Source organism: Watersipora subatra, chromosome 1, assembly GCF_963576615.1.
Source record: "Watersipora subatra chromosome 1, tzWatSuba1.1, whole genome shotgun sequence".
Taxonomy (NCBI): domain Eukaryota; kingdom Metazoa; phylum Bryozoa; class Gymnolaemata; order Cheilostomatida; family Watersiporidae; genus Watersipora; species Watersipora subatra.
This window is the reverse complement of record NC_088708.1, coordinates 33,377,880-33,402,656: the sequence shown is the minus strand read 5'-3', so window position 1 is coordinate 33,402,656 and position 24,777 is coordinate 33,377,880. Positions and strand designations below refer to the sequence as shown.

The 24,777-nt window shown below is 34.4% G+C and overlaps 1 protein-coding gene across 1 annotated transcript; it reads left to right on the top strand.

Annotated features, from left to right (window-relative positions):
- The first annotated feature begins 1,555 nt into the window (after positions 1 to 1,555).
- LOC137385835 (protein DD3-3-like) lies at positions 1,556 to 24,739 on the top strand. The gene is made up of 13 exons (XM_068072409.1): positions 1,556 to 1,710; positions 3,186 to 3,266; positions 5,719 to 5,869; positions 6,581 to 6,763; positions 7,113 to 7,305; positions 12,693 to 12,859; positions 16,897 to 17,053; positions 19,191 to 19,295; positions 20,230 to 20,292; positions 20,391 to 20,604; positions 23,119 to 23,272; positions 23,648 to 23,828; positions 23,911 to 24,739. Exons 1-13 carry the CDS (start codon positions 1,564 to 1,566, stop codon positions 24,113 to 24,115), a joined length of 2,001 nt encoding a protein of 666 aa, XP_067928510.1. The 5' UTR covers positions 1,556 to 1,563; the 3' UTR covers positions 24,116 to 24,739.
- The last annotated feature ends 38 nt before the right edge of the window (positions 24,740 to 24,777 follow it).

Sequence of the window (24,777 nt, the reverse complement as noted above, 5' to 3'; positions counted from 1 at the left end):
CGAAACGAAAAGCATTACCGAATTTAGGGCGTACAAATCACGAGACTGTTTCCAAACCCTATACCCTTGTAAGAGTTGAATGTTTTTGTGGAAGTGAGCTGTGAAAATTTTTGTTTCTAATTGAATTAAAGTGTGCTTTTTGTCAAACTGGGGTGGCTCTGTTGACTTTCGTGATAAGGGTATTTGTGTGAACTATTTTTGACAAAGCTGGCATTCGTATAAAAGGTTCAAAAAGAGTTTTAGACGCCTTCAACTATTTCCGTGTTCTTCGCCTTGTTTGGTTTGACAAAAATGCTCGAATATGACATTAAGATTAAACCATATTTTGCATTTGGAATACTAGTGTGCTTAATGGTGTTGTTCATGATTGATCTTAGGTCAATTTCAACCCAAATTATGTTTGCCTAACTCATTTTAAAAAATCATTGCGTTATTTTTCTATTGGTGTAAGGCTTGTTTCATATGTTTACATGTTTCAAATTTATTGGATATAAGATTTGAAACTCAACTTTGAGTGCTGTTGATTTTTATGAGGCATGCTTTATAGTTTAGGCATAAAGAAATTTCTGTGACAATAAAGTGAGTTTTGCTAGTCAGGTTTGTGGTTAGATATAGGCTATTTTTTCCCTAGAGCTACTTAAGCTATAAATAATCTACCGAATATTCGATTGGTATATCCACATACTTTTGGTTTGACTGATGATTACTTTAGGGCAAGATACTTGTCTTAGTGTATTTGGATCTTATTTCGTTCAGTTAATTAAAACTTTCTCGATATTACGCTTGTAGGCTATGTGTCTACTGCATTTTAAAAATTATGCTAGGTTTTTAAAACAAGATACTGCGTTTATTGAACCATATGAGTATATACTGTGTCTTTTGAACTATAAGAGTATATACTGTCTATTGAATCATACTAGTATATGCTGTGTATATTGCAATCATGTTTGGTACCATAATATTATAGATAATGTTCCTCTTGTAAAAATACAAGGAACTCTCTATTTGTATTTTTGAAAAATTTAGGTAAAGTGTTGACAGTTGATATATAGTATTTTATTCAATGTTATTCATGGTCTCTTTCCAGTTAATACGCATTTAATCTATGCATTCTTGCACTCCATCCCAAATGCATTACCATTTGCATGATTTGGTGTGCTGAGATGAGATGAGATTTTATCATCTTCATTAGTGAATGCATGTTCATGAGTATAAGATAATGATAATGTGGATTATAAAATATAATGGATTGGACAAAACTTTGCACTTGCGCTATGGCATCTGTTGAAAGCGTTTGCATGAACATCAATAGATAAAAGCATACTTGATTAGAAAGGCGAGTCCAGTTTAAAAACTAGACTTCACATATACAATACATTTCACTATTCACAACTGCGCAAATAGTAAAGAAAATGCAATTTTTTTCTTCTCTAATATGGAATACTTAAAACTTTTTGAACCAACTGAAAACCGTTTCATTTTCTTCAATTACTTTTTTAGAATGTCAGAATTTTGTCTTGTTATATCTAGCTCTCTACTATTCTTTTTAGATTTGCGATAAATATGACGGGCCGTTTGATGTGGATAATTTTGCTACTTATGCAAATGGCAGCAGCTGACATCTATTTACATATTCCTCGTGGCAGCAACAACCGCATCAATGAACAATCTGCTAACAGAAATAATGCTAATCGTATGTTTGACTCTCAGGTAAGTAGTAAACAGTGAAATCTAACGCAGACTTTCAGACTCTTATGCAGAAATTGAGCACAACTTATGTCTGAATAATATTTTCTTGTCTCATACATTTTGTGGCTGAACTATAAGAATTGTGGATAGGTTCTGTATACTGTTTTTCACTGTAATGGTTTTGTCAATAGCCATTACCATTTCGTTGTAAGCTAGCAAGACATTAATGGGCAGTTTCTGCTTCACTAGCTAGTAAGATCTTAAAGGTTGACTTGCAACAAAATTCACATTACAGTTATTTGGTATCAAAAGATTCACCATATATAAGATACTTAGTGGAGTACGGAATATTTGAAAAAAATATTAAGAAGAAAGTAAACTTTTAGTAATTGCACTACAAATTTGTTTCGTGCGATGCACTCATCAGACACAGTTTAGTACAACCGCATCTGATGAGCATCGCACGAAACAAAATTGTAACGCAATTACTAAAAGTTTACTTTCTTCTTAATATTTTTCCAAATATATATATATCTCATTTTTACATATTATATATATATATCTTCTATATATATATATAATTGTTACTCTGTTGTGTTTTAGGTGCCAAATATGTGGAAATGTGATTACAAGCTCTTAAAAGCTCCAAAACGAAAAGCGGCCGTAGATTGGAATCTCTTTATTTCTCTGACGTAGTCATGACAGTTTGCTTATCGTTTTGTCACGTATGTTCTCACGTGAATTGAAAGGCCAATACAAAGCTCAATATAAAACTTATCGTAGTACTAGTTTATGACAAACACTTCGGGTTTTACCGAAGACCCCGTATCAAATATAGATGCTCGCTACTTTACAGTTTTGTTTCAGCAATATTCAATCGTCAAGTCGTTCTCTGATCATATGACCCAATACTTCGCAAATAATTTTTGCAGCCCTTTTCGATTATCACAGGTGACCAACAGGCTCGTCATGATTATCAGACAATGATATGTACTCCTTCGAGCTAAAGTTAAAAAGTTTAACGATTTTTTACGGTGAGTTATAAGATATCAGTGCTAAAAGTGACAGCATTACAATGACGATAAAATAGCGCGTAAGAACAATAGATATGGTTTTATTGAATGCGTGAAGTATATTTGTGAAAATATTTCGACGGACCAAGTAGCAAGAAAGTGTAAACAGAAATCATCTCTCACAACTTCATCACATTTGAGCCATTTTGGAAAGAGAATCCAAACCGCGGCGGTCTCGTGTGGCTGCGATTTTCTGTTCGTTTTTTAGCTTTTAAGAGCTTGTAATCACATTTCCACATATTTTGCACCTACAACACAACATAGTAAGACAAGGTGAATCTTTTCATATCAAATAACTGTAATGTGAATTTTGTTGCTAGTCAACCTTTAAGATCTTGGGGTAAAGAGGGAACTTTGTCTCCAAACCCAAAAATGTGCAGCAAAGGATTAGCCTTTAGACTGGGTGAATTGTGAATATTGCAGAATAACAATCGTGGAGGATACAATGTAGGTGATGCCGGAAGCGACCCAGCTGGAGCTAATGACGCTAAGCAGTATCAAATGGTAAGTTGCCAGACGTCAAACAAGGTTAAATATTTGTCAGTTATATATATACATGTATATATACATGTATATATTATACAGTTGTATTATACAGTTATATATATATATATACATACATGTATTTATATAAATTGTTTTCTCACCCCTGTGGTTGGTAATGTGTTCTCAAGTTCTTATCTCTTACCAGAAACCGTAGAGTTTGAGCACTCAAAGACGTTATCATATACCGTATTGCGTCTGCACAAGTTAAATGATGTATTATTTGAAACTCTATGAATTCTATTAACTCTATGAAACACGATGCTTTTTCGTAATTTCTTAAACCTCTATTTTCGGTTTTTCATTAAGTTCAATTGCTATATTGCGGTCAAGGCCAATTCTTTTCACGCGGATATTTGTATCATCTCCGTTGGAAGAGCCTCGACTTTCTCTCTCCGTTCGGTCAGGTAAAGACAGTACGATATCTCATTTTTACATTTGTATCAGTATGAAGAAGTACCGGTATTGTCGTATTCAAAGTTTTGATGGATAGTTTCTGCTGGAACAGTAACCTTTTTTACACACACTTCTATGCAAGAATTGTTATTATTAATTCAACATATTCACGATTTTTATTTTGTTTTCTCACCGGTATTAATTGTATCATTACCAAATCATCTTTTATTGTAATCGTGGCAAAACAGACTTAATTTAGCTGTTACTTACTAATTATTCCACATTTTCATTTAAACCCTTTTATATTTGTTTTATTTTTTTCAGTTTATTTGACCTTGTCTTAGTTTTAGTTGTCTTATTTATTTTTAATTTATTTGACCTGCACAAAACATTTTTTTCATGATATGAAGTTTGTAAGTTACAGTTGTTTGACAAAGTTTTAAAACCTTTGCAGTTGTTTTTATTTTTCTCTTAATTTATATATTTACTATCATATATAATTAATATCATGAGGAAAAAGTGTTGTGCAGGTCAAATAAATTAAGAAACAAACAAAAAACAACTATAAAAAGGTTTAGATGTAAATGTGAAATAATTAGCAAGTAATAGCTAAGTTAAGTGTGTTTTGCTCCTATTACAATAAAAGATGATTTAAGAATGATGCAATTAATACAAACCGAGGAAACAAAATAAAAATTCTGAATATGTTGAATTAATAAGGACGATTCGTGAATAGAACTGTTTGTATAAAAAAGGTTACTGTTCCAGCAGAAGCTATCCATCAAAACTTTGAATATGACGATCTGGTACCTCTCGATACTGGTACAAATGTAAAAATGAGATATCGGAATGTCTTTGACTGAACGGAGAGAGAATGTAGAGGCTATTCCTACTCGATATCATACATACATACATACATACAATACATACATACATACAATACACATACATACAATATCGAATATCGAATACAATTGTCGGTGTGAAAAGTATTAGCTTAAATTGATTTAGCAATTGAACCTCACGAAAAACCGAAAATAGAAGTTCGCAAAAACATGAAAAAGCATCGTGTTTCATAGAGTTAATAGAGTTTCAATTAATACGTCATTTAGCGTGTGAAATCAGGAAAAGGGTCTATACAGTATATAGTAAGAGCTATGAATCGTAAGAGCCTTGGTAGACTCGTGGTTAGAAAATTCATTATAACCTTGTGGTTGCAAGCTTCGTGAGTTCAAATCCAGCATGATACAAGATTTTAATTCCAAGATTTTAATAGCTATAGCCAGAAATACCGAAGGACATGCAAACAGACACATGAAATTTGAGATTTATATATATATATATAATATGTAAAAATGAGATATATATATATTTGGAAAAATATTAAGAAGAAAGTAAACTTTTAGTAATTGCGCTACAATTTTGTTTCGTGCGATGCTCATCAGACGCGGTTGTACTAAACTGTGTCTGATGAGTGCATCGCACGAAACAAATTTGTAGTGCAATTACTAAAAGTTTACTTTCTTTTTAATATTTTTTTCAAATATTTCGTACTCCACTAAGTATCTTCTAGGTTTTTAGTGTAGAGTTCTCTTTTTATATGCTTTTGCACCTGCTTTTAGTTACTATATATATATATATATATCCAAATGTATCATACTAAGAACTAATATATATTATTTATATATATAATATATATATTTATTTATAATATATATTATTTATATTTATTGTAATATGTCATTATATATATATAATGACATATTATAATATGTCATTATATATATATAATGACTGTGTGTCTGTATACAGATGTTTATACATATTTAGCAAACATATTTATGATAAATGTATGTAAAACTCCTATCAGTGTCTGATAAGAGTTTATGCACCTCAATAACCAGTGACACAAAATCAACTGCGACACAAAATCAACTGCGACACAGCTCATGCTGTGTCGCAGTTGATTTTAGCACATCCTGAATATCAGAATTTTTAACTAAAACTTTATTTGCAGAAATATTTCATGAGTGGTGGAGGTAACAGTTACCTTGATGTTGAATGGACAAATCAACATGGGTGTGGGGGCAGCGAAGATGAGGATCCACACAAGCAGAACTGCCAGTTGGTGCTACAGTTTATGTGTCAAGAGGAATCTATTTCTGCATGTAAGTGTGCATCACCTGACAGTCTCTACCTCCTAATGTTCTAAAGCTAGCAGTGGTCTATTAACTCACGTCATATAGTATTACAACTAGCAGTAGTCTATTAACTCACGTCATATAGTGTTACAACTAGCAGTAGTCTATTAACTCAAGTCATATAATATTACAACTAGCAGTGGTCTACTAACTCAAGTCATATAATATTACAACTAGCAGGGGTCTATTAACTCAAGTCATATAATATTACAACTAGCAGTGGTCTACTAACTCAAGTCATATAATATTACAACTAGCAGTGGTCTACTAACTCAAGTCATATAATATTACAACTAGCAGTGATCTGCTAACTCAAGTCATATAATGTGAGCAATTCAGATGAATTCAGATGTGAGATAAAAAAGCTCAAAAATTGATTCCTCTCCTGATTGGTTGTGGTTTTAAACCTTCAACATTACGCAATCTCTCTTTAGATAAATGTCAATTCACTTTTGCTTCCTAAAATCAGACTGTCATATAGAGTCTGTATGGGGTCTGATAGAAGGTACTAACTACTATTAGACTGTCATATAGAGTCGGTATAGGGTCTGATAGGAGGTATTAACTACTATTAGACTATCATATAGAGTCTGTATGGAGTCTGATAGAAGGTACTAACTACTATTAGACTATCATATAGAATCTGTATGAAAGTTTGACTGGATTTGTTTGTTTTAGCTGATGATGACAAAATTAGAGCTGGCACATCTACTCAGACACAGGATTACAATGGGCCTCAGGGAGCAACTGAGAATTACAACCAGAAAGAGAATAGGAAAAATGGGAATGTGAAAAGAGATCGAGGTCTGAATGAGCCATGGGAATGGTATGACAGCTGCTACACAAGGGAAAGAAATAAAGGTGAGACGTGTGCTTCCTGTCACATGATTATCTAGGGCATTATCAAATCTTATCGATAATGTATATGAATATTGTTCTATGATTTGTGTCTTGTCAGATGGTTCCCATTACAAAGCTTCCCGAGACACTTTTATTCAAAAATATTTTATTTTTCTGTAGCACTATTGCATATTAAAAGTTGTGCTCTACCTGATTTGTCACTACACTCTACCATGCCTACATTTGGTCACTCACCTCTGTTGGATCACAACCAGGTTCACCGTTACTAGACTGTCAAGTAACATGGAGTTGCTAGTGACGGTTGTCAGGTTTTATACCGAGTATTTACGGAGGACCTTTATTGCTTTAGGCCTCTTTACTGCTGATCAGAAATTGAAGAGAAATAATGGTGATGGAGTGAGCGCTGCCACATACACCAGGCAAAACCCTGGAGACAATCGTTATGCATATGAGTGCCCAGAGGAACGTGATTACTACCCCTACTGGCACCCCACTCCCTGGATAGATATCGCCATTCTCACAGATAACACGTCTCTTTGCGAGTAAGTACTTTTTATCAAGCTTTGCCCTACCAACATGCGCTATTTCATCTACTATATAAAGGGCAATCGTCTGTCTATCTGTCTGTCCGCTTTATAGGGTACCGTACTTTTCGGACTACTAGCCGCTACTAGATATCTAGGGCGCATTAATGAGAATCTTCGGTTAGTGCGCCTCTATACATAATCTATTCATCGTTTGCGGTTTTTACACAAAAATGACGTAATACTTACAACTCATGTACTTTCTTTTAGCTTCATGACACACGATGCTTTTTTGTCCTCGACGTATTAGGGCTGATTCGTTTTTGGCAAAACGATATCGACAATAGACTCTCTCGATATTAGAATTAGGCGATTAAATTTTATTAACTCTATGAAACACGATGCCGTTTTTGTGAACCTCTATTTCTGGCTTTTCTTAAGGTTCAATTGCTAAATCGCTGTTAAGGTCACTACTTTTCACGCGGACGATTGTATTATCACGAGTAGGAATGACATCTAGATTCTCTCACCTTCGATAAGACAAAGACACTACAACATTTTATTTTTACATAACATATCGCCGAACCAGTATCGTCGTATTCAGAGTTTTGATGGATAGCTGTTGGTGGAACAGTAACTTTTTTTATACACACACTTCTATGCAAGAATTGTTATCATTAATTCAACATATTCACGAATTTTATTTTGTTTTCTCAGTTCGTATTAATTGTATTATTACCGAATCATCTCATATTGTAATCGTAGCAAAACAGACTCAATTTAGCTATTACTTGCTAATTATTTCACTGTTACATCTAAACCTTTTATAGTCGTTTTATTTTTAAATTTATTTGACCTGCACGAAACATTTTTCTCATGATATGAAGTTTAAAAGTTGTTTGAAAAATTAAGTTTGAAAACCTTTCGAGTTGTTTTATGTAGAATGGCAAATGTTGTTATATGTTAAATAACAAGGTGATTGATTGCAAGACGAGTGCGAGGCGATTGAGTGCGAGGCAATTGATTGCGAGGCGAGTGGGAGGAGATTGCAAGGCAAGTGCGAGGTGATTGCAAGGCGAGTGCGAGGCGATTGATTGCAAGGCAATTGATTGCGAGGAGAGTGCAAGGCCATTGATTGCGAGGAGAGTGCAAGGCGATTGATTGCGAAGCGGGTGCGGGCCGATTGATTGCAAGGCGATTGATTGCGAAGCGATTGATTGCGAAGCGATTGATTGCGAGTGCAAGAGTGCGATTGTCAACTGCTCGGCGGGTAAAGACTGGTCAGCCGAGGAGGGGGCTCAGCAGCAGAAGTGCGCGATTGTCAACTGCAATTATAGACGGGTATGAACGGATGCATGAATCTAGAATATTTATTAGATTTTACACACATCTAGCTGTAAGACACATTGCAGATTTCCATTGTTCTCCCCAACATTGACATGTTTATGTGCATGCATACTCTGATCAGGACAACGATTTCAGTAGACTGCATATTTGGAGTTGTTTTATAGTATGAAAGACAACTCTCAATAAACCTTATGCTGCACGTGAATCTGTTCCTGTAGGCGGGTAATGCAGCTAGTCATGCTATAAACCAGTGGTGCCCAAATACTTTTGGTGGGTGGCCAAACAGGTAAGCTGGCCTTATCAGGAAGGCCAGGCATGAATATAGCTGTATAGATGTACAGGTATGTGTATGTGTATTTTAAGTAATGTGTAAGTAAATATATATACATGAACATAAACATGAAAGTAACAAGGTGTAACATAATAACATATGTAGGTTTATTCTCAACAAAATCTACTGTGCAGAAGAAGTATCTGTAATGTTAATGAAACACATGGAAGTGAGTTTGCTTTGCAGCTACTGCTGCATTATCTGGTTTATCTTTGGTTACTGCTCTGGCTAAGAGCTGTTGAGTGTGTTCTTCTGTCAGTACACTCCAAAACCTACTTTTTATAAATGTCAGCAAAGAACACATATATTCACACAGGTAAGTTGTACCAAAGAAAGTAAGTAAGTGCACCACCATATTGCGTAGCATAGGATACTTCTCCTGTACAGCAGGTTGCACTCAGAACCCTACAATAGTTTGCCCAGCAAATTGAGCTTTAGCCAGTATATCTGCCTTTAAATCACACAGCTCTATTTCTGCCACAACTGTCTGAACGAGGAAAGTTATCAACTTGAGCTTTCCAAAGCTAATGTGCCTGAAATGGGCATGCAACTAGCTCAATAATGCCATTGATACTATCAAAGGCATCAAAGCGACGCTCCATCTCTGAAGAAACATCAATGAGAAAAGCGGGTACTGCTGTGAGCTCCACAACATCATCACGACTATTCACAAACTCTCTGATGATTGGAAAGTGGTTCAAATCACTGTTTATGTCCTCGTAAAAGCAGTGGAGCTTGTCTTTATAAGATGTTACTGTCTGCCAGAATTCTACCACATTACGACCTTTGCCCTGCAACTTCAAATTTAGGTCATTCAGATGGGCCAATGTCTGTCAGAAGAGCCATGACTCTCAGTGAATGCTTCGATCTGAGAATCTCTAAAAATTGTTCTGCTGCATCTCCTCCGATCTCAGTAAGAAACTGCTCAATATGCTGTTTCACAGACCATACTTTTTGCAAAGCTCTACTCTTACTCAGCCATCTGCACAAGTACATTAAAGTACATTGTATATTAAAAATGATTGACGATATTCACAACTTTTGCAGTGCTTTTTTACCTCATCATAATGTAATGAAAATAAGTTTGTCAAATATAATTCGAAGATAGCAATATGGTACTAACCTGACATTGTTGTGTACTAACAATTCATCATACTGAGAATCAGACTCCTGTAGAATGTTTCTAAGCTGGCGGTGTCCTAGAGATGATTCTAAGCTGGCGGTGTCCTAGAGATGATTCTAAGCTGGCGGTGTCCTAGAGATGATTCTAAGCTGGCGGTGTCCTAGAGATGATTCTAAGCTGGCGGTGTCCTAGAGATGATTCTAAGCTGGCGGTGTCCTAGAGATGATTCTAAGCTGGCGGTGTCCTAGAGATGATTCTAAGCTGGCGGTGTCCTAGAGATGATTCTAATCTGGTGGTGTCCTAGAGATGATGCTAAGCTGGCGGTGCCCTAGAGGTGATTCTAAGCTGGCGGTGTCCTAGAGATGATTCTAAGCTGGCGGTGTCCTAGAGATGATTCTAAGCTGGCGGTGTCCTAGAGATGATTCTAAGCTGGCGGTGTCCTAGAGATGATTCTAAGCTGGCGGTGTCCTAGAGATGATTCTAAGCTGGCGGTGTCCTAAAGATGATTCTAAGCTGGCGGTGTCCTAAAGATGATTTTGATCTGAGAAAGTTTATTAGTTTTATTATGTCCAGCATAAGACTTCCATATTCATCTTTCAGTTGTGCACAGAGAATGATTTCGTGTATGATACAAAGAAATGCAATCATCTGAAGATTGTTATCTTTCAGGTGATTAACAAAACCAGAATATACACCCACAATAGCTGGGGCACCATCTGTTGTTACAGATATTGTCTTATGCATTGACACTTTATGGGAGTTCATGTAAGCCTTGAATGCCTGATATATATCTTCTCCAGTCGTGCGTTCTGTCATTGGAATAACTGCTGCAAGGTCCTCACTAAACTTGTTGTTGAGATAATACCGAACAAACACACTCAGCTGAGCAACATCGTTTATGTCAGTACTCTCATCTCTGCAACGGAAAATGATTCACTCCTGTTCAAGTTATATATGACACCTTCAGTCACATGATTGGCAATAGCTTCTAGCCGTCATGTACATGTATTTCTAGACAGTGGTGCTGACTGAACAGCTTGCTGAATATCTTGCTTTTCAGGGTAGAATGCTTGAACGGTTGAAACCATGCATTCTTTGAACAGTTCGCTGTGGCTGTATGGAGCCATTGCCTTGGCAATTTTATAACAAATCTGATACCCAACAGTAGCTGTTCTTTGTTACAACCTTGTAGCTCCCCTCATCGTAGCCATTTGTCCATTAGCCTCCCTTGTTAGTCTATCAAGCTGTTCTAGCCTCCTAGCTGTACCTGAAAGAAATCTTCCGTCATAGTCAGGATGGATTTGAGTGTAATTCTTTTTGACATTTGCTACCTTGTTAACAGCAACTGAATTATTGCATATCAAACATATAGGTTTCCCTTTTACTTGATAAAAAAATAATTGTGTAGTCCAGTCTGGATTAGAATGTCGGTATTCTCTGTCTACTAATCTCTGATCCATGATTGCTTATAAATTATTTTTTTAAGTCATTAATGATAGTAGAAGTTCTGAAAATGTAAGCTAGGAAATCCCCTGTAGGTAAAAAACAAAAGTTGAACCAATCTCAAAGGAGGACTTTTGGATATTCTCTAATCAAACAACTTATGCTGAAAAATCCCCCACACTAATGCAAAACTAAACTTCAGTATTGTCAATAATGCTGGTCAGGTTATTCCAGATAACTAATAATTACTACTGATACAATAAAAATAGTGCATTGTCAAACAAACTCTTTAAAAATTGCAAAACATTTAAAAAAAAATTAAAACAGCTGGGGGCTTGATAAAAACAGCTGGAGGGTCTGATCAGGTTCGTGGGCCTCCATTTCAGCACCCCTGCTATAAACTTTAAAAAGAGTTTTAATTTGGCGAGTCAAGAAACAAAAGCATCAAAGATTATGTTAGCTTTGTTGCTATCAGTTATTAGACTACTAGTTAAACCATTCAGGATTCAGCTACGATCGCTTGCATATGCTTATAGAGGATGCATCACTACAACTGATATAGAACACTATGCATCATTATAACTGATATAGAACAGTATACATCACTATAATTGATATAGAACAGTATACATCACTATAATTGATATAGAACAGTATACATCACTATAACTGATATAGAACAGTATACATCACTATAACTGATATAGAACAGTATACATCACTATAACTGATATAGAACAGTATACATCACTATAATTGATATAGAACAGTATACATCACTAAAACTGGTATAGAACAGTATACATCACGGAAACTAATATAAAACAGCATGGGGTGACTAGTACTGATATAGAACAGCACGGAGTGACTAGGTTCTGATGACTATTCACCTCTGTAGGTATGTCGGAGATGTGACTGCAGCGAGTGATGAATCAGTCATAAGGATTGGTGACTGATTCATTTTGGAATGTTAAACGCATGCATCCTTGAACCTTGTCAGATGTAGTAGCTTCTTTGCCGATGTGTTTCTCCATAAGCCAGCATGTCTAAAAACCTTTGCAAAATTATTAATAGTTCATGAATGAAGCCGATGAATTCTTTCTCAACGCTTTATGATGTTTTTATGTAAATATTTTGTTAGCACTAATGTATTTGCTGTAGGTATTACAAGTCTAACAGTTTCAATGTACGCTCTTATGGTCGATGTGTGGAGCAATACTCGGGTACTAACCGGGTGAAGCATGCATCAAAATATAACAATCCTTCTGCCTGTGAACAAGAAGGCCACAACTGGGTGGAGTTCTACAATTATCTTGAGAAGGATACCAGTATGTATAGACCCACCTCTATCTGCCAAAAACCCATTACAGCGGTTTTTATCGTGAACTAATGAAAAGGCAGTAAAATTGTTCATTTTTATGTTTAGCACCTGTGACTTTTCAGGTTACCACAGTGTTGCAATTTTGTCAGAATATTATTTTTACATAATTGTAGTTTTATTTTACATAGTGTAGTATTATTTTACATAGCGTAGTGCTGTTTGACATAGTGTAGTGTTATTTTACATGGTGTAGTGTTATTTTACATAGTATAGTGTTATTTTACATAGTATAGTGTTGTTTTACATAGTGTAGTATTATTTTACATAGTGTAGTGTTATTTTACATAGTGTAGTGTTGTTTTACATAGTGTAGTATTATTTTACATAGTATAGTGTTATTTTACATAGTATAGTATTATTTTACATAGTGTAGTGTTATTTTACATAGTATAGTGTTATTTTACATAGTATAGTGTTGTTTTACATAGTGTAGTATTATTTTACATAGTGTAGTGTTATTTTGCAGTGTAGTGTTGTTTTACATATTGTAGACTTATTTTACATAGTATAGTGTTATTTTACATAGTATAGTATTATTTTACATAGTGTAGTGTTATTTTACATAGCGTAGTGCTGTTTTACATAGTGTAGTGTTATTTTACATGGTGTAGTGTTATTTTACATAGTATAGTGTTATTTTACATAGTGTAGTGTTATTTTACATAGTGTAGTGCTGTTTTACATAGTGTAGTGTTATTTTACATAGTGTAGTGTTATTTTACGTAGTGTAGTGTTACTTTACGTAGTGTAGTGTTATTTTACATGGTGTAGTGTTATTTTACATAGTGTAGTGTTATTTTACATAGTGTAGGGTTATTTTACTTAGTGTAGTGTTATTTTACATAGTGTAGTGCTGTTTTACATAATATAGTGTTATTTTACTCGGTGTAGTGTTATTTTACATAGTGTAGTGTTATTTTACATAGTATAGTATTATTTTACATAGTGTAGTGTTGTTTTACATAGTGTAGTGTTATTTTACATGGTGTAGTGTTATTTTACATAGTATAGTGTTATTTTACATAGTATAGTGCTGTTTTACATAGTGTAGTGTTATTTTACACATTGTTGTGTTATTTTACATAGTATATTGTTATTTTACATAGTGTAGTGTTATTTTACTTAGTGTAGTGTTGTTTTACATAGTGTAGTATTATTTTACATAGCGTAGTGCTATTTTATATGGTGCAGTGTTATTTTACATGGTGTAGTGTTATTTTACATAGTGTAGTGCTATTTTACATGGTGTAGTGTTATTTTACATGGTGCAGTGTTATTTCACATAGCGTAGTGCTGTCTTACATAGTGTAGTGTTATTTTGTCAAGGTACAGGCAAATGCAACTAAAACAGTAAACTTCTCCTAAGCTTCTGTTCAGAATATGGGCTGGTCATCACAAACACTGTTTTCAAGCATAAAGAACATCACTAAACTACCTGGATGCACTCCGGTCAAAGCACGGTTTGACACCAGTCATAAGAGGTGCTGATAGTGCAATAGATCATAACATGAGGAAATAAAAACAAAGGAAAGCCAATGCCTAAATTAAATGTGAACAAATTGAAAAACCCTGAGTGCTGTCAGGATTTTCAGAAGGAGATGGATGAGAACATGGACTATATATGCGATGAAAAACCCTATGTAGAAGAGCGATCGGAGATAACAAGATATGGAAGATATGGAAGACATTAAACTTATGCAACAGAGAATCAGCTGTTGAGAAACTGATGCAAGAACATCAAGTTTGGTTTGATAGCAATCATAGTAAGCCTAGCACCCTGATCGACGAAGGAAACAAGGCTAAAACTCATGAACTACAACATAGGACTCGCGCCAATGCTCTTCTTGCGAAAGGGAGAAACCAATTGCAACAGTATACCCATAAAATAAAATCTCAATGATTGGAGGAAAAAGCAGAGGCACTCAAAAGGCTTTTTACAAGCAGAAGCAGAGGCTTTTTACAATGGACGGAGGGAGGTTTACGAACCTCAGAGAAGAGAAACAGCTCAACCTCTTGCCCATGATAGGACTACGGTGTTAAAAGCCAATGACGAGATATTGGCACGCTTTACCCAACACTTTGATCAGCTGTTTAATGTGCCTGGAACTGTAGATAAACATTTACTGAAACAACTCTCAGTGACCACTGCAGACAAACAGATGAACAATGTCCCACATTTAGAGGAACTCCAAATGGCGATGCAGTCTGCAAAAGACAATGAAGCACCTGGTATTTGTGGCATTTTTGCAGAAGTTTGAAAACATGTGCTATGACTGCAAGAAAAAAGCTGTATGATATGCTGATTGTAAATACAGTATATGGAAATCAGAGCTAATATCCAAGAACTGGAAAGATATAAACAATGTTCCCATTCTAAAAAAAGGCAGCAGGAAAGAATGTAGCAGTTATAGAAGGATCTCTCTTCTATTCATTGCGAGGAAGATCTTAGAGGAATCATCCTCAATTGACTAGATAAGATATGTAATCAAATGCTACCATAAACTCAAAATGGATTCTGAAGAAATGAAGCACCACAGACATGATGATCTTGAGTCTTTGTAAAATCCATGAGGAATGTACTGAACAAAACTTGGAGCTATGCACGGTATTAATAGATTTTACAAAAGCCATTAAATATAGTTTCACGAGATTCGCTCTGAAGCGTGTTACAAAAGTTGGACTGTGTCTTAGGTTTCACATCGTTTTCCATCTACCTGGCTGCTACAATTTATGTAGCATTCAAGGATGTACATCAGATTGTGTACAAACAGACAATACATAGTGCATATTTCTTCAACAGATCCAGTATCACCCAATACATGGTTCGAGAGATGCTATTTGCTGATGACAATGCATCGGTTGCTCATTATGCCTCTGACATGCAGCTACTCCTGGACAACTTCGCCAGGGCTGAATCTCTATTTAGCTAGAAGGTTAATATAAAAAATATAGCGTATGTGCCAACCAATCAAACTCCTTCACTCTCCTGAAGCCAAAGACATCTTCATCAACCAATAACCACTAATTAAAGCCACACACTTCGCCTACATTTTAAGCACATCTGGGATCGAGAAAAGCTCCAAGCAAGGATTGGCAAAGCCAGTGCTGCCTTTGCATATCTTCGCAGAGACCGGAAGAACAAGCGTATCTCAATCAGTGTAAAGTGTATCGAACAGTGGTTTTTTTCAACTTTCTTATATGGCACAGAAAACTTGTCGATTTATCGAGCTCAAGTAAACAATAACTACATGCTGTGATGATGAGACACTTGAGGGTAATCATGAACATCAAGCGGCAGAACAAGATCGCAAACGTAGAAATTTAAGATGGGCAGTTCTATCATCTATGGCCGACATCCTTATTGAAAAGTATGAGATGATTGAGCCATATATACAAAATATATACAAAATATATACAAAATATATACAAAATGGAACAAGACCGGCGTCTATATAAACTACTGTATAACCACTGTATAATATACCTGTTGACATATATAATAATTCAGTTCCATAGCTGACTTACAAGACATTGTCTAATATAAGATACACATGGCTTGCTTTAATTGCTATAGTAATGGACACTTTCCAGCTAGCACTGATTTAGTCAAGGATACCAAAGCTACACGCACACGGTGTTGAACGTCTAAAAATGCTGTCGTTTTTGTCACATTTATTATGCAAAATTTTGTTGTAAGATGGTTAAAACATCTTTGATTCTATATATGAAATGCTGTTCACAAATATCTGCAACCCAATTAAAAATATGTGAGTTGGCTAGTGACTGGTCTTGTCTATTGGATAGGAATCGAGCGTGGAAAAGCCCAGAAGATTTTTTTAGCAAGCCACAATAAGTCATGTCTACTAGACCTATTTCAGTGTTTGAAAATGCTAAAGATAGAAGCCTTTAGGTTCGAGTTTGCAGACACATTGAACTGTATGGAGGTTCATTCCTCGTTTATCATGTGTCTTTCGGCTTTTTCAGGTCTGACGAATCAGGCTGATTGTGAGAGCAAGAGCACTGACCAGCTGTCATATAGATGGTTAGTGCCTTTCGATGTTTATGACGAGTCTGATTCTCCTACGGAGGAATGTCTTCTGCTGCCTCCTCCACTAATATGTGAGGCAGCTCCTTGGAGCCGGTTGGTCTCGTTATTCACCTTTTCCTTGGCCCCATTCCTTGGTCTCTTATTCATCACTTGCATTTTATATCTTCTTGCCGGCGTGTTTTTATTTTTATCTTTTTATCCTGATATAATTTGTCTATCATTCAAGTCTCAATTAAAGATCCCATTAGGTAATATTCAGGTGAACAGTTCAAGTGAAACTATCTGTTGACACTACAGTGTTAAGCACCGTCTTCTATGTAGAATCACCAAATTTCAAATCATTTGAAGCTTATTATATACATAGTGAATACGTAGTGTAGTGTGATTTTACATAGTGTAGTGTTATTTTACATAGTGTAGTGCTATTTTACATAGTGTAGTGCTATTTTACATGGTTTAGTGTTATTTTACATAGTGTAGCATGATTTTACATAGTGTAACATGATTTTACATAGTGTAGCATGATTTTACATAGTGTAGTGTTATTTTACATAGTGTAGTGCCATTGTACATAGTGTAGGGCTGTTTTGCATAGTGTAGTTCTATTGAGGCTTTTAGGTTTTGTCCAAACAAGTTTTCGGAGTAATCCTCACCTCACATATGTTATTTATCGTTTCTAATGAATATTCTCACACGTAGCCTCTGATCAAGGAACATTGCCTTTCTATACCGCTTCAGTGCACTTAGTTAACCCTTTCATAACAACTTCTAAAGTTGCTCGATCCAATTATGATCTATTTCTGGGGTGCAAATCTGCTGCCAGCAGATTTTTGCAGGACGATCGTGCTGGCAGTGGTAACGCTTTTTGCACGATCGTTCTATATGTAAAGTGTGACTGCTATCAAATCGTTGATCGTCTGCGCTAGCAACAAACAGGGCCTTGGGAGCCGCTCGCCTCGTTATTTCTCTGTACAATTTAATTATACTGCTGCTATGGTTTTTGTTAGCAGAATAAATTCTCATAAATTTATAATGAGAGCCATCGCATAATGTGGATTTAATGCTGTTGTATCTTGCTATACAAAATCATTCTACCCTTCCTTTAAATGAATATATTGCAGTTCAAATAAGTTCATTGATTCAGCATTTCAGTGCAGTTGCTTTTCTTTCAAACCGATTTATGTTGATAAACTCCATTTCATATATATAACTATGAGGACGTGAGTTTTCTGAGCATGGGTTGTTTTCCTGAATATTTTCTGGGAAGTAACTGTCCAAAGGTTTTGACAGTTAGTTACAAAAGAGACATGGCCTGTATATTTATATTCAATATACAGATCATGTCTATTTATCAATGTGAAATAACTACCAAAGGTCTGAGTATATTTGTATTCAATATACAGGTCATGTCTCTTTATTAAAGTGAACTAGCTACCAAATGTCTGAGTATATTTATATTCAATATACAGATCATGTCTCTTTATTAATGTGAAATAACTACCAAATGTCTGAGTATATTTGTATTCAATATACAGATCATGCCTCTTTATTAAAGTGAAATCGCTACCAAATGTCTGAGTATATTTGTATTCAATATACAGATCATGCCTCTTTATCAATGTGAAATAACTACCAAATGTCTGAGTATATTTATATTCAATATACAGATCATGTCTCTTTATTAAAGTGAAATCGCTACCAAATGTCTCAGTATATTTGTATTCAATATACAGATCATGTCTCTTTATCAAAGTGAAATCACTACCAAAGGTCTGAGTATATTTATATTCAATATACAGATCATGTCTCTTAATCAATGTGAAATAACTACCAAATGTTTGAGTATATTTATATTCAATATACAGATCATGTCTCTTTATTAAAGTGAAATCGCTACCAAATGTCTGAGTATATTTATATTCAATATACAGATCACGTCTCTTTATTAAAGTGAAATCGCTACCAAATGTCTGAGTATATTTGTATTCAATACACAGATCATGTCTCTTTATTAAAGTGAAATCGCTACCAAATATCTGAGTATATTTATATTCAATATACAGATCATGTCTCTTTATTAAAGTGAAATAACTATCAAAGGTCTGAGTATATTTACATTCCGTATACTAGCCATGTCATATTGTTAAAAATCCATAGGTCTATAAAAGGCGTGCTGTATTTTATATCATTATTTGCTTTCTTTGTACATTTTGAATCATTATTGTTGCAGATCTAATCATTTAGGCAATGGCATAGGTGGTCTTGCCAATACCTATCGATGGACTATTCCATACTTCCCATCCAATACCGAAAAGCGCTGTGCACTTCGACTCAGGTGAGCTCTGCATTTATATCTAGCTAGTGGCTCACTTTTTATTTGTTTGAATCTTTTAGACGTGACAAAAGTCTGTCATCCCTTTAGTGGGTAAAAAGAGGAGGTGTGAAGTAGAGATTTATCACTGTAATGTATATATTTTTTATATTAAAAACTTTATTTTCTTTGTAAGCATTTGACCTGCTGGATTTAGAATCACTACTTATGACAATTAATGTTATTTACCTTTTTAGCAAGTATTATTTGAACTTGAAATATTTTAAAGAATAACAGACAGAGATTGGAAGAATAGTTTACTATAAAAACTATGTTTTTCATTATTATTATTGTTCATTATTCCATCTTGTTTTGTTGGGAGTGCGTTAGTTTTGTAAATCAATTTGGGCAAGATACGCTCACTAGATTGTACATAAGCGATGAGCTGTCTGCATATGAGTTATGAGGCTAAATATGCTGTTGGCATGTACCCATCATCTCCCAGTCATTGCCCATTTAGCCATTAATTCTGTTTGTCACTCATCTTATAGAGTCTAATCGTAGTGGCACCCCATTGCCGTAGTACCAATGAAAGTTATATTGATTTTGCCTGTCGGCCATTAAATTAGGCCATATCGATAGCTTATCATACTATTTTGGGATGCTCATTTGATAGGTTTTCCATTACACACAAGTAATTTGTAAAACTATCATAAGGTAAAAAATACAATGATATAACTACAATTAAATAGCGTAAAGGCAGTCTCTGATCAGTGCTTTAAAAATGATACTAAATTGTAGGTCAATTTGTTTTTTTTGTCTAACAAGCAGTTGAAATATTATGGATTGTGAGTAAAAAGAATATCTAAGAAATCACATTTTTTTTATACTAATTGCATATAAAAGTTCATTTAGTTTGTTTGCTGTCATTGTGCTCTCTCTTTATTTCCACTGTCAGATACAACATAAGTACGGATGATTACGATCCCTGGAATACAAATGCCAGCTTCAACACAGACCTGTGAGTTTATCATTTTTTCAGTCACAATTAGATTGTGTTTATACCCAAATTCTGACATGCTGAAATAGTTAATTTCGATTGCTTATATCAACTTGTAGGGGAAAGGGAGCGATTTCTCCTGTACAACAAAATCCCTATGTGGATATCGGGGCTGATACTACAGCCCTCAGACTAGCCATTAACACGGCCCAGTTTGGTAGAACTTTCCAGGACAGAAGCCATCCCTTTGTACTTCGTCCCCGGCCTGCAGAGGCTCTTTCTCAGACAATCTATAACATTAATGTGCGTGGCAAGAGGGGCAATATCGTGCAGGTAATTTCATTTGTTTATCCAGCACTCCATGACTGATTCAGCTACTGATATTCTACTCTATGCTTAAATTCTGTCTCTATATATCTCTCTAGTCTTCAATTAATATAATATGTCTTATCTCTCTAGTTTTCAATTAATATGATATGTCTAATCTCTCTAGTCTTCAATTAATATGATATGACTAATCACTCAAGTCTTCAACTAATATGATATGTCTTATCTCTCTAGTCTTCAATTAGTATGATATGTCTAATCTCTCTATTCTTCAATTATTATGATATGTCTTATCTCCCTAGTCTTCAATTAATATTATATGTCTTATCTCTCTAGTCTTCAATTAGTATGATATGTCTAACCTCTCTATTCTTCAATTATTATGATATGTCTTATCTCTCTAGTCTTCAATTAATATTATATGTCTTATCTCTCTAGTCTTCAATTAATATGATATGTCTAATCTCTCTATTCTTCAATTATTATGATGTCTTATCTCTCTAGTTTTCAATTAATATTATATGTCTTATCTCTCTAGTCTTCAATTAATATGACATGTCTTATCTCTCTATTCTTCAATTAATATGATATGTCTAATCTCTCTAGTCTTCAATTAATATGACATGTCTTATCTCTCTAGTCTTCAATTAATATGACATGTCTTATCTCTCTATTCTTCAATTAATATGATATGTTTAATCTCTCTAGTCTTCAATTAATATGACATGTCTTATCTCTCTAGTCTTCAATTAATATGACATGTCTAATCTCTCTATTCTTCAATTATTATGATATGTCTTATCTCTCTAGTCTTCAATTAATATTATATGTCTTATCTCTCTAGTCTTCAATTAGTATGATATGTCTAATCTCTCTATTCTTCAATTATTATGATATGTCTTATCTCTCTAGTCTTCAATTAATATTATATGTCTTATCTCTCTAGTCTTCAATTAATATGACATGTCTTATCTCTCTATTCTTCAATTAATATGATATGTCTAATCTCTCTAGTCTTCAATTAATATGACATGTCTTATCTTTCTAGTCTTCAATTAATATGACATGTCTAATCTCTCTATTCTTCAATTAATATGATATGTCTAATCTCTCTATTCTTCAATTAATATGACATGTCTAATCTCTCTAGTCTTCAATTAATATGATATGTCCAATCTCTCTAGTCTTCAATTATTATGATATGTCTTATCTCTCTAGTCTTCAATTAATATGATATGTCTTATCTCTCTAGTCTTCAATTAATATGACATGTCTTATCTCTCTATTCTTCAATTAATATTATATGTCTTATCTCTTTATTCTTCAATTAATATGATATGTCTAATCTCTCTAGTCTTCCATTATTATGGTATGTCTTATCTCTCTTGTCTTCAATTAATATGATATGTCTAATCTCTCTAGTCTTCAATTAATATGACATGTCTTATCTCTCTATTCTTCAATTAATATTATATGTCTTATCTCTCTACTCTTTAATTAATATGATATGTCTAATCTCTCTAGTCTTCAATTAATATGACATGTTTTATCTCTCTATTCTTCAATTAATATGATATGTCTAATCTCTCTAGTCTTCAATTAATATGACATGTTTTATCTCTCTATTCTTCAATTAATATGATATGTCTTATCACTCTAGTCTTCAATTAATATGATATGTCTTATCTCTCTATTCTTCAATTAATATTATATGTCTTATCTCTCTATTTTTCAATTAATATGATATTTCTAATCTCTCTAGTCTTCAATTAATATGACATGTTTTATCTCTCTATTCTTCAATTAATATTATATGTCTTATCTCTTTATTCTTCAATTAGTATGATATGTCTAATCTCTCTAGTCTTCAATTATTATGGTATGTCTTATCTCTCTAGTCTTCAATTAATATTATATGTCTTATCTCTTTATTCTTCAATTAATATGATGTCTAATCTCTCTAGTCTTCAATTAACATGACATGTTTTATCTCTCTATTCTTCAATTAATATGATATGTCTAATCTCTCTAGTCTTCAATTAATATGACATGTTTTATATCTCTATTCTTCAATTAATATGATATGTCTTATCACTCTAGACTTCAATTAATATAATATGTCTTATCTCTCTATTCTTCAATTAATATGATATGTCTTATCTCTCTATTCTTCAATTAATATGATATTTCTATTCTCTCTAGTCTTCAATTAATATGACATGTTTTATCTCTCTATTCTTCAATTAATATGATATGTCTTATCACTCTAGTCTTCAATTAATATGATATGTCTTATCTCTCTATTTTTCAATTAATATTATATGTCTAATCTCTCTATTCTTCAATTAGTATGATATGTCTAATCTCTCTAGTCTTCAATTAATATGACATGTCTAATCTCTCTAGTCTTCAATTAATATGATATGTCTAATCTCTCTAGTCTTCAATTAATATGATATGTCTTATCTCTCTAGTCTTCGATATATATGGCATTTGTAAGCCTAAGATTTTTATGTCCAGGTATACCCAGCTGTGGAATATGATTTTGCACCCACAAATTTGGTGATTGGTGAGAACGACCTCGTCCACTTTCAGTGGACTGGCTCTAACACTCACAATAATGGCAACCCAGCTGGTGATGGGCAGGTTGGTGATGCTGGAGAGGGAAGAAGAGGTATATCATAGATATTTAAATATATGTAATAGTTTTCAAGTGCTCGATTGCGTTTCAGTTGAAAGAAAATGAATGTTTATTTAGTTAGAAAAGGTAGATCCGAGTGTTTATTATGAGTCGAAGCCTTATTTGAAACTAAATGGAACCAACTTAAAAACACTGCAGGTTCTAGTTTCCTGGTTTTATTTGAGTCACAGTGTGCCAAAGAATTCCAACACAACTGAAAATACTTTCACTGCATATAGTCACACTGCTGAGAATGCTGGTCATGTACTGTATATACTAGCACTACTGAATGTACTGGTACTGTATATACTGACACTATTGAATGTACTGGTACTGTATATGCTGACACTGAGAATACTATCATTGCAGGCACAGACCGGTCAAATGTCGCAGAAATGGCAGACCTGTTAGAGAATTTTCCCGTTCCTTATGAAAACTCAACATTGTGGAAAAACAGTGAAGTGATTTGGATGTCAGAAGCTTTAAGCGGCGGAAATAGCCTTTCTGCAGAGGACCTTGCAGTCAGCATGTCATCCGCTGGCTATTTTAAGTAAGTACTTGACAAACCACGACCTGTATTCAACTATCCGTTAGAGTGTTTGTAGTCACTCATTCTCTACTGTTTTTGTTAGGTGTGTCAGTGCAGCTACTTGTGGTCAGAATAGTCTGGAAAGGAAGGCAGCTATAAACAACCTACTGGACAATGCACCCGCTTCTTATGAAGCACCACTTATCAAGTTGAAGGCCGGAACTTACTACTACATGTGCACCCGAAACAACAACTTCAGCAATCGCAGTCAAAAGGGCAGTGTCGTGGTTTTACCTGGAAACCAGTAAATTCCTTTTTCACTAAGGTAGCCAATGTACTTCTACTGTTGCGCTCTTTCATTGTATGGGCAATGTTTATTTTAGTGATGCCTTAAGAAGTGCTGAAAGTGCGCATTACATTAATTCCAGCTGTATTTACATATTTTGTGATCAAATTTTGAGTAGCTCAAGTTATTTTGTCACTAAATTTCTATTTTTACAGCATATTTTCATGTTATTGATACACTGCTATAAGGCATCCATTATAGGTGTGTGCAGCTAATCACCCAATCACTGAGGCAAGTTTGTGCATGTGTGGCATTAAGGGTGTTACAGGTATATATATAAGCTTGCTGTTTTAAGGGCACATCCGAGAATGTTAAATTTGGTCTGACATGACATCAATTACATTTCGGCAAATATCTGTTTGTAACGTCTCTGGGTGAGTCTAATACTCAGTTCACTTTTTCCTTCCTATTTTTAACCCTATTGGCTCAATTGTAACACAATGCATGTGTCTGATCACTCATTCCACCTCTATCTACCAAATAATTGCAACTATTCCTAATAATGTGCAATCAACTCATTTTTATGTCAAGCTTTTAATATCATATTTTAGTTTTTATATTTACAAATAAACTACCATAATTGTTACTCACGAGCGGATATTTCAACCATGACTTTCAGCAAGT

Coding starts and splice junctions, on each gene's coding strand:
- LOC137385835 (XM_068072409.1), top strand. CDS start 1,564: ATGACGGGCCGTTTGATGTGGATAATTTTGCTACTTATGCAAATGGCA. Junction 20,605..23,118: donor AGAGGGGCAATATCGTGCAG/GTAATTTCATTT, acceptor TTTTATGTCCAG/GTATACCCAGCTGTGGAATA. Junction 23,829..23,910: donor TCATCCGCTGGCTATTTTAA/GTAAGTACTTGA, acceptor TGTTTTTGTTAG/GTGTGTCAGTGCAGCTACTT.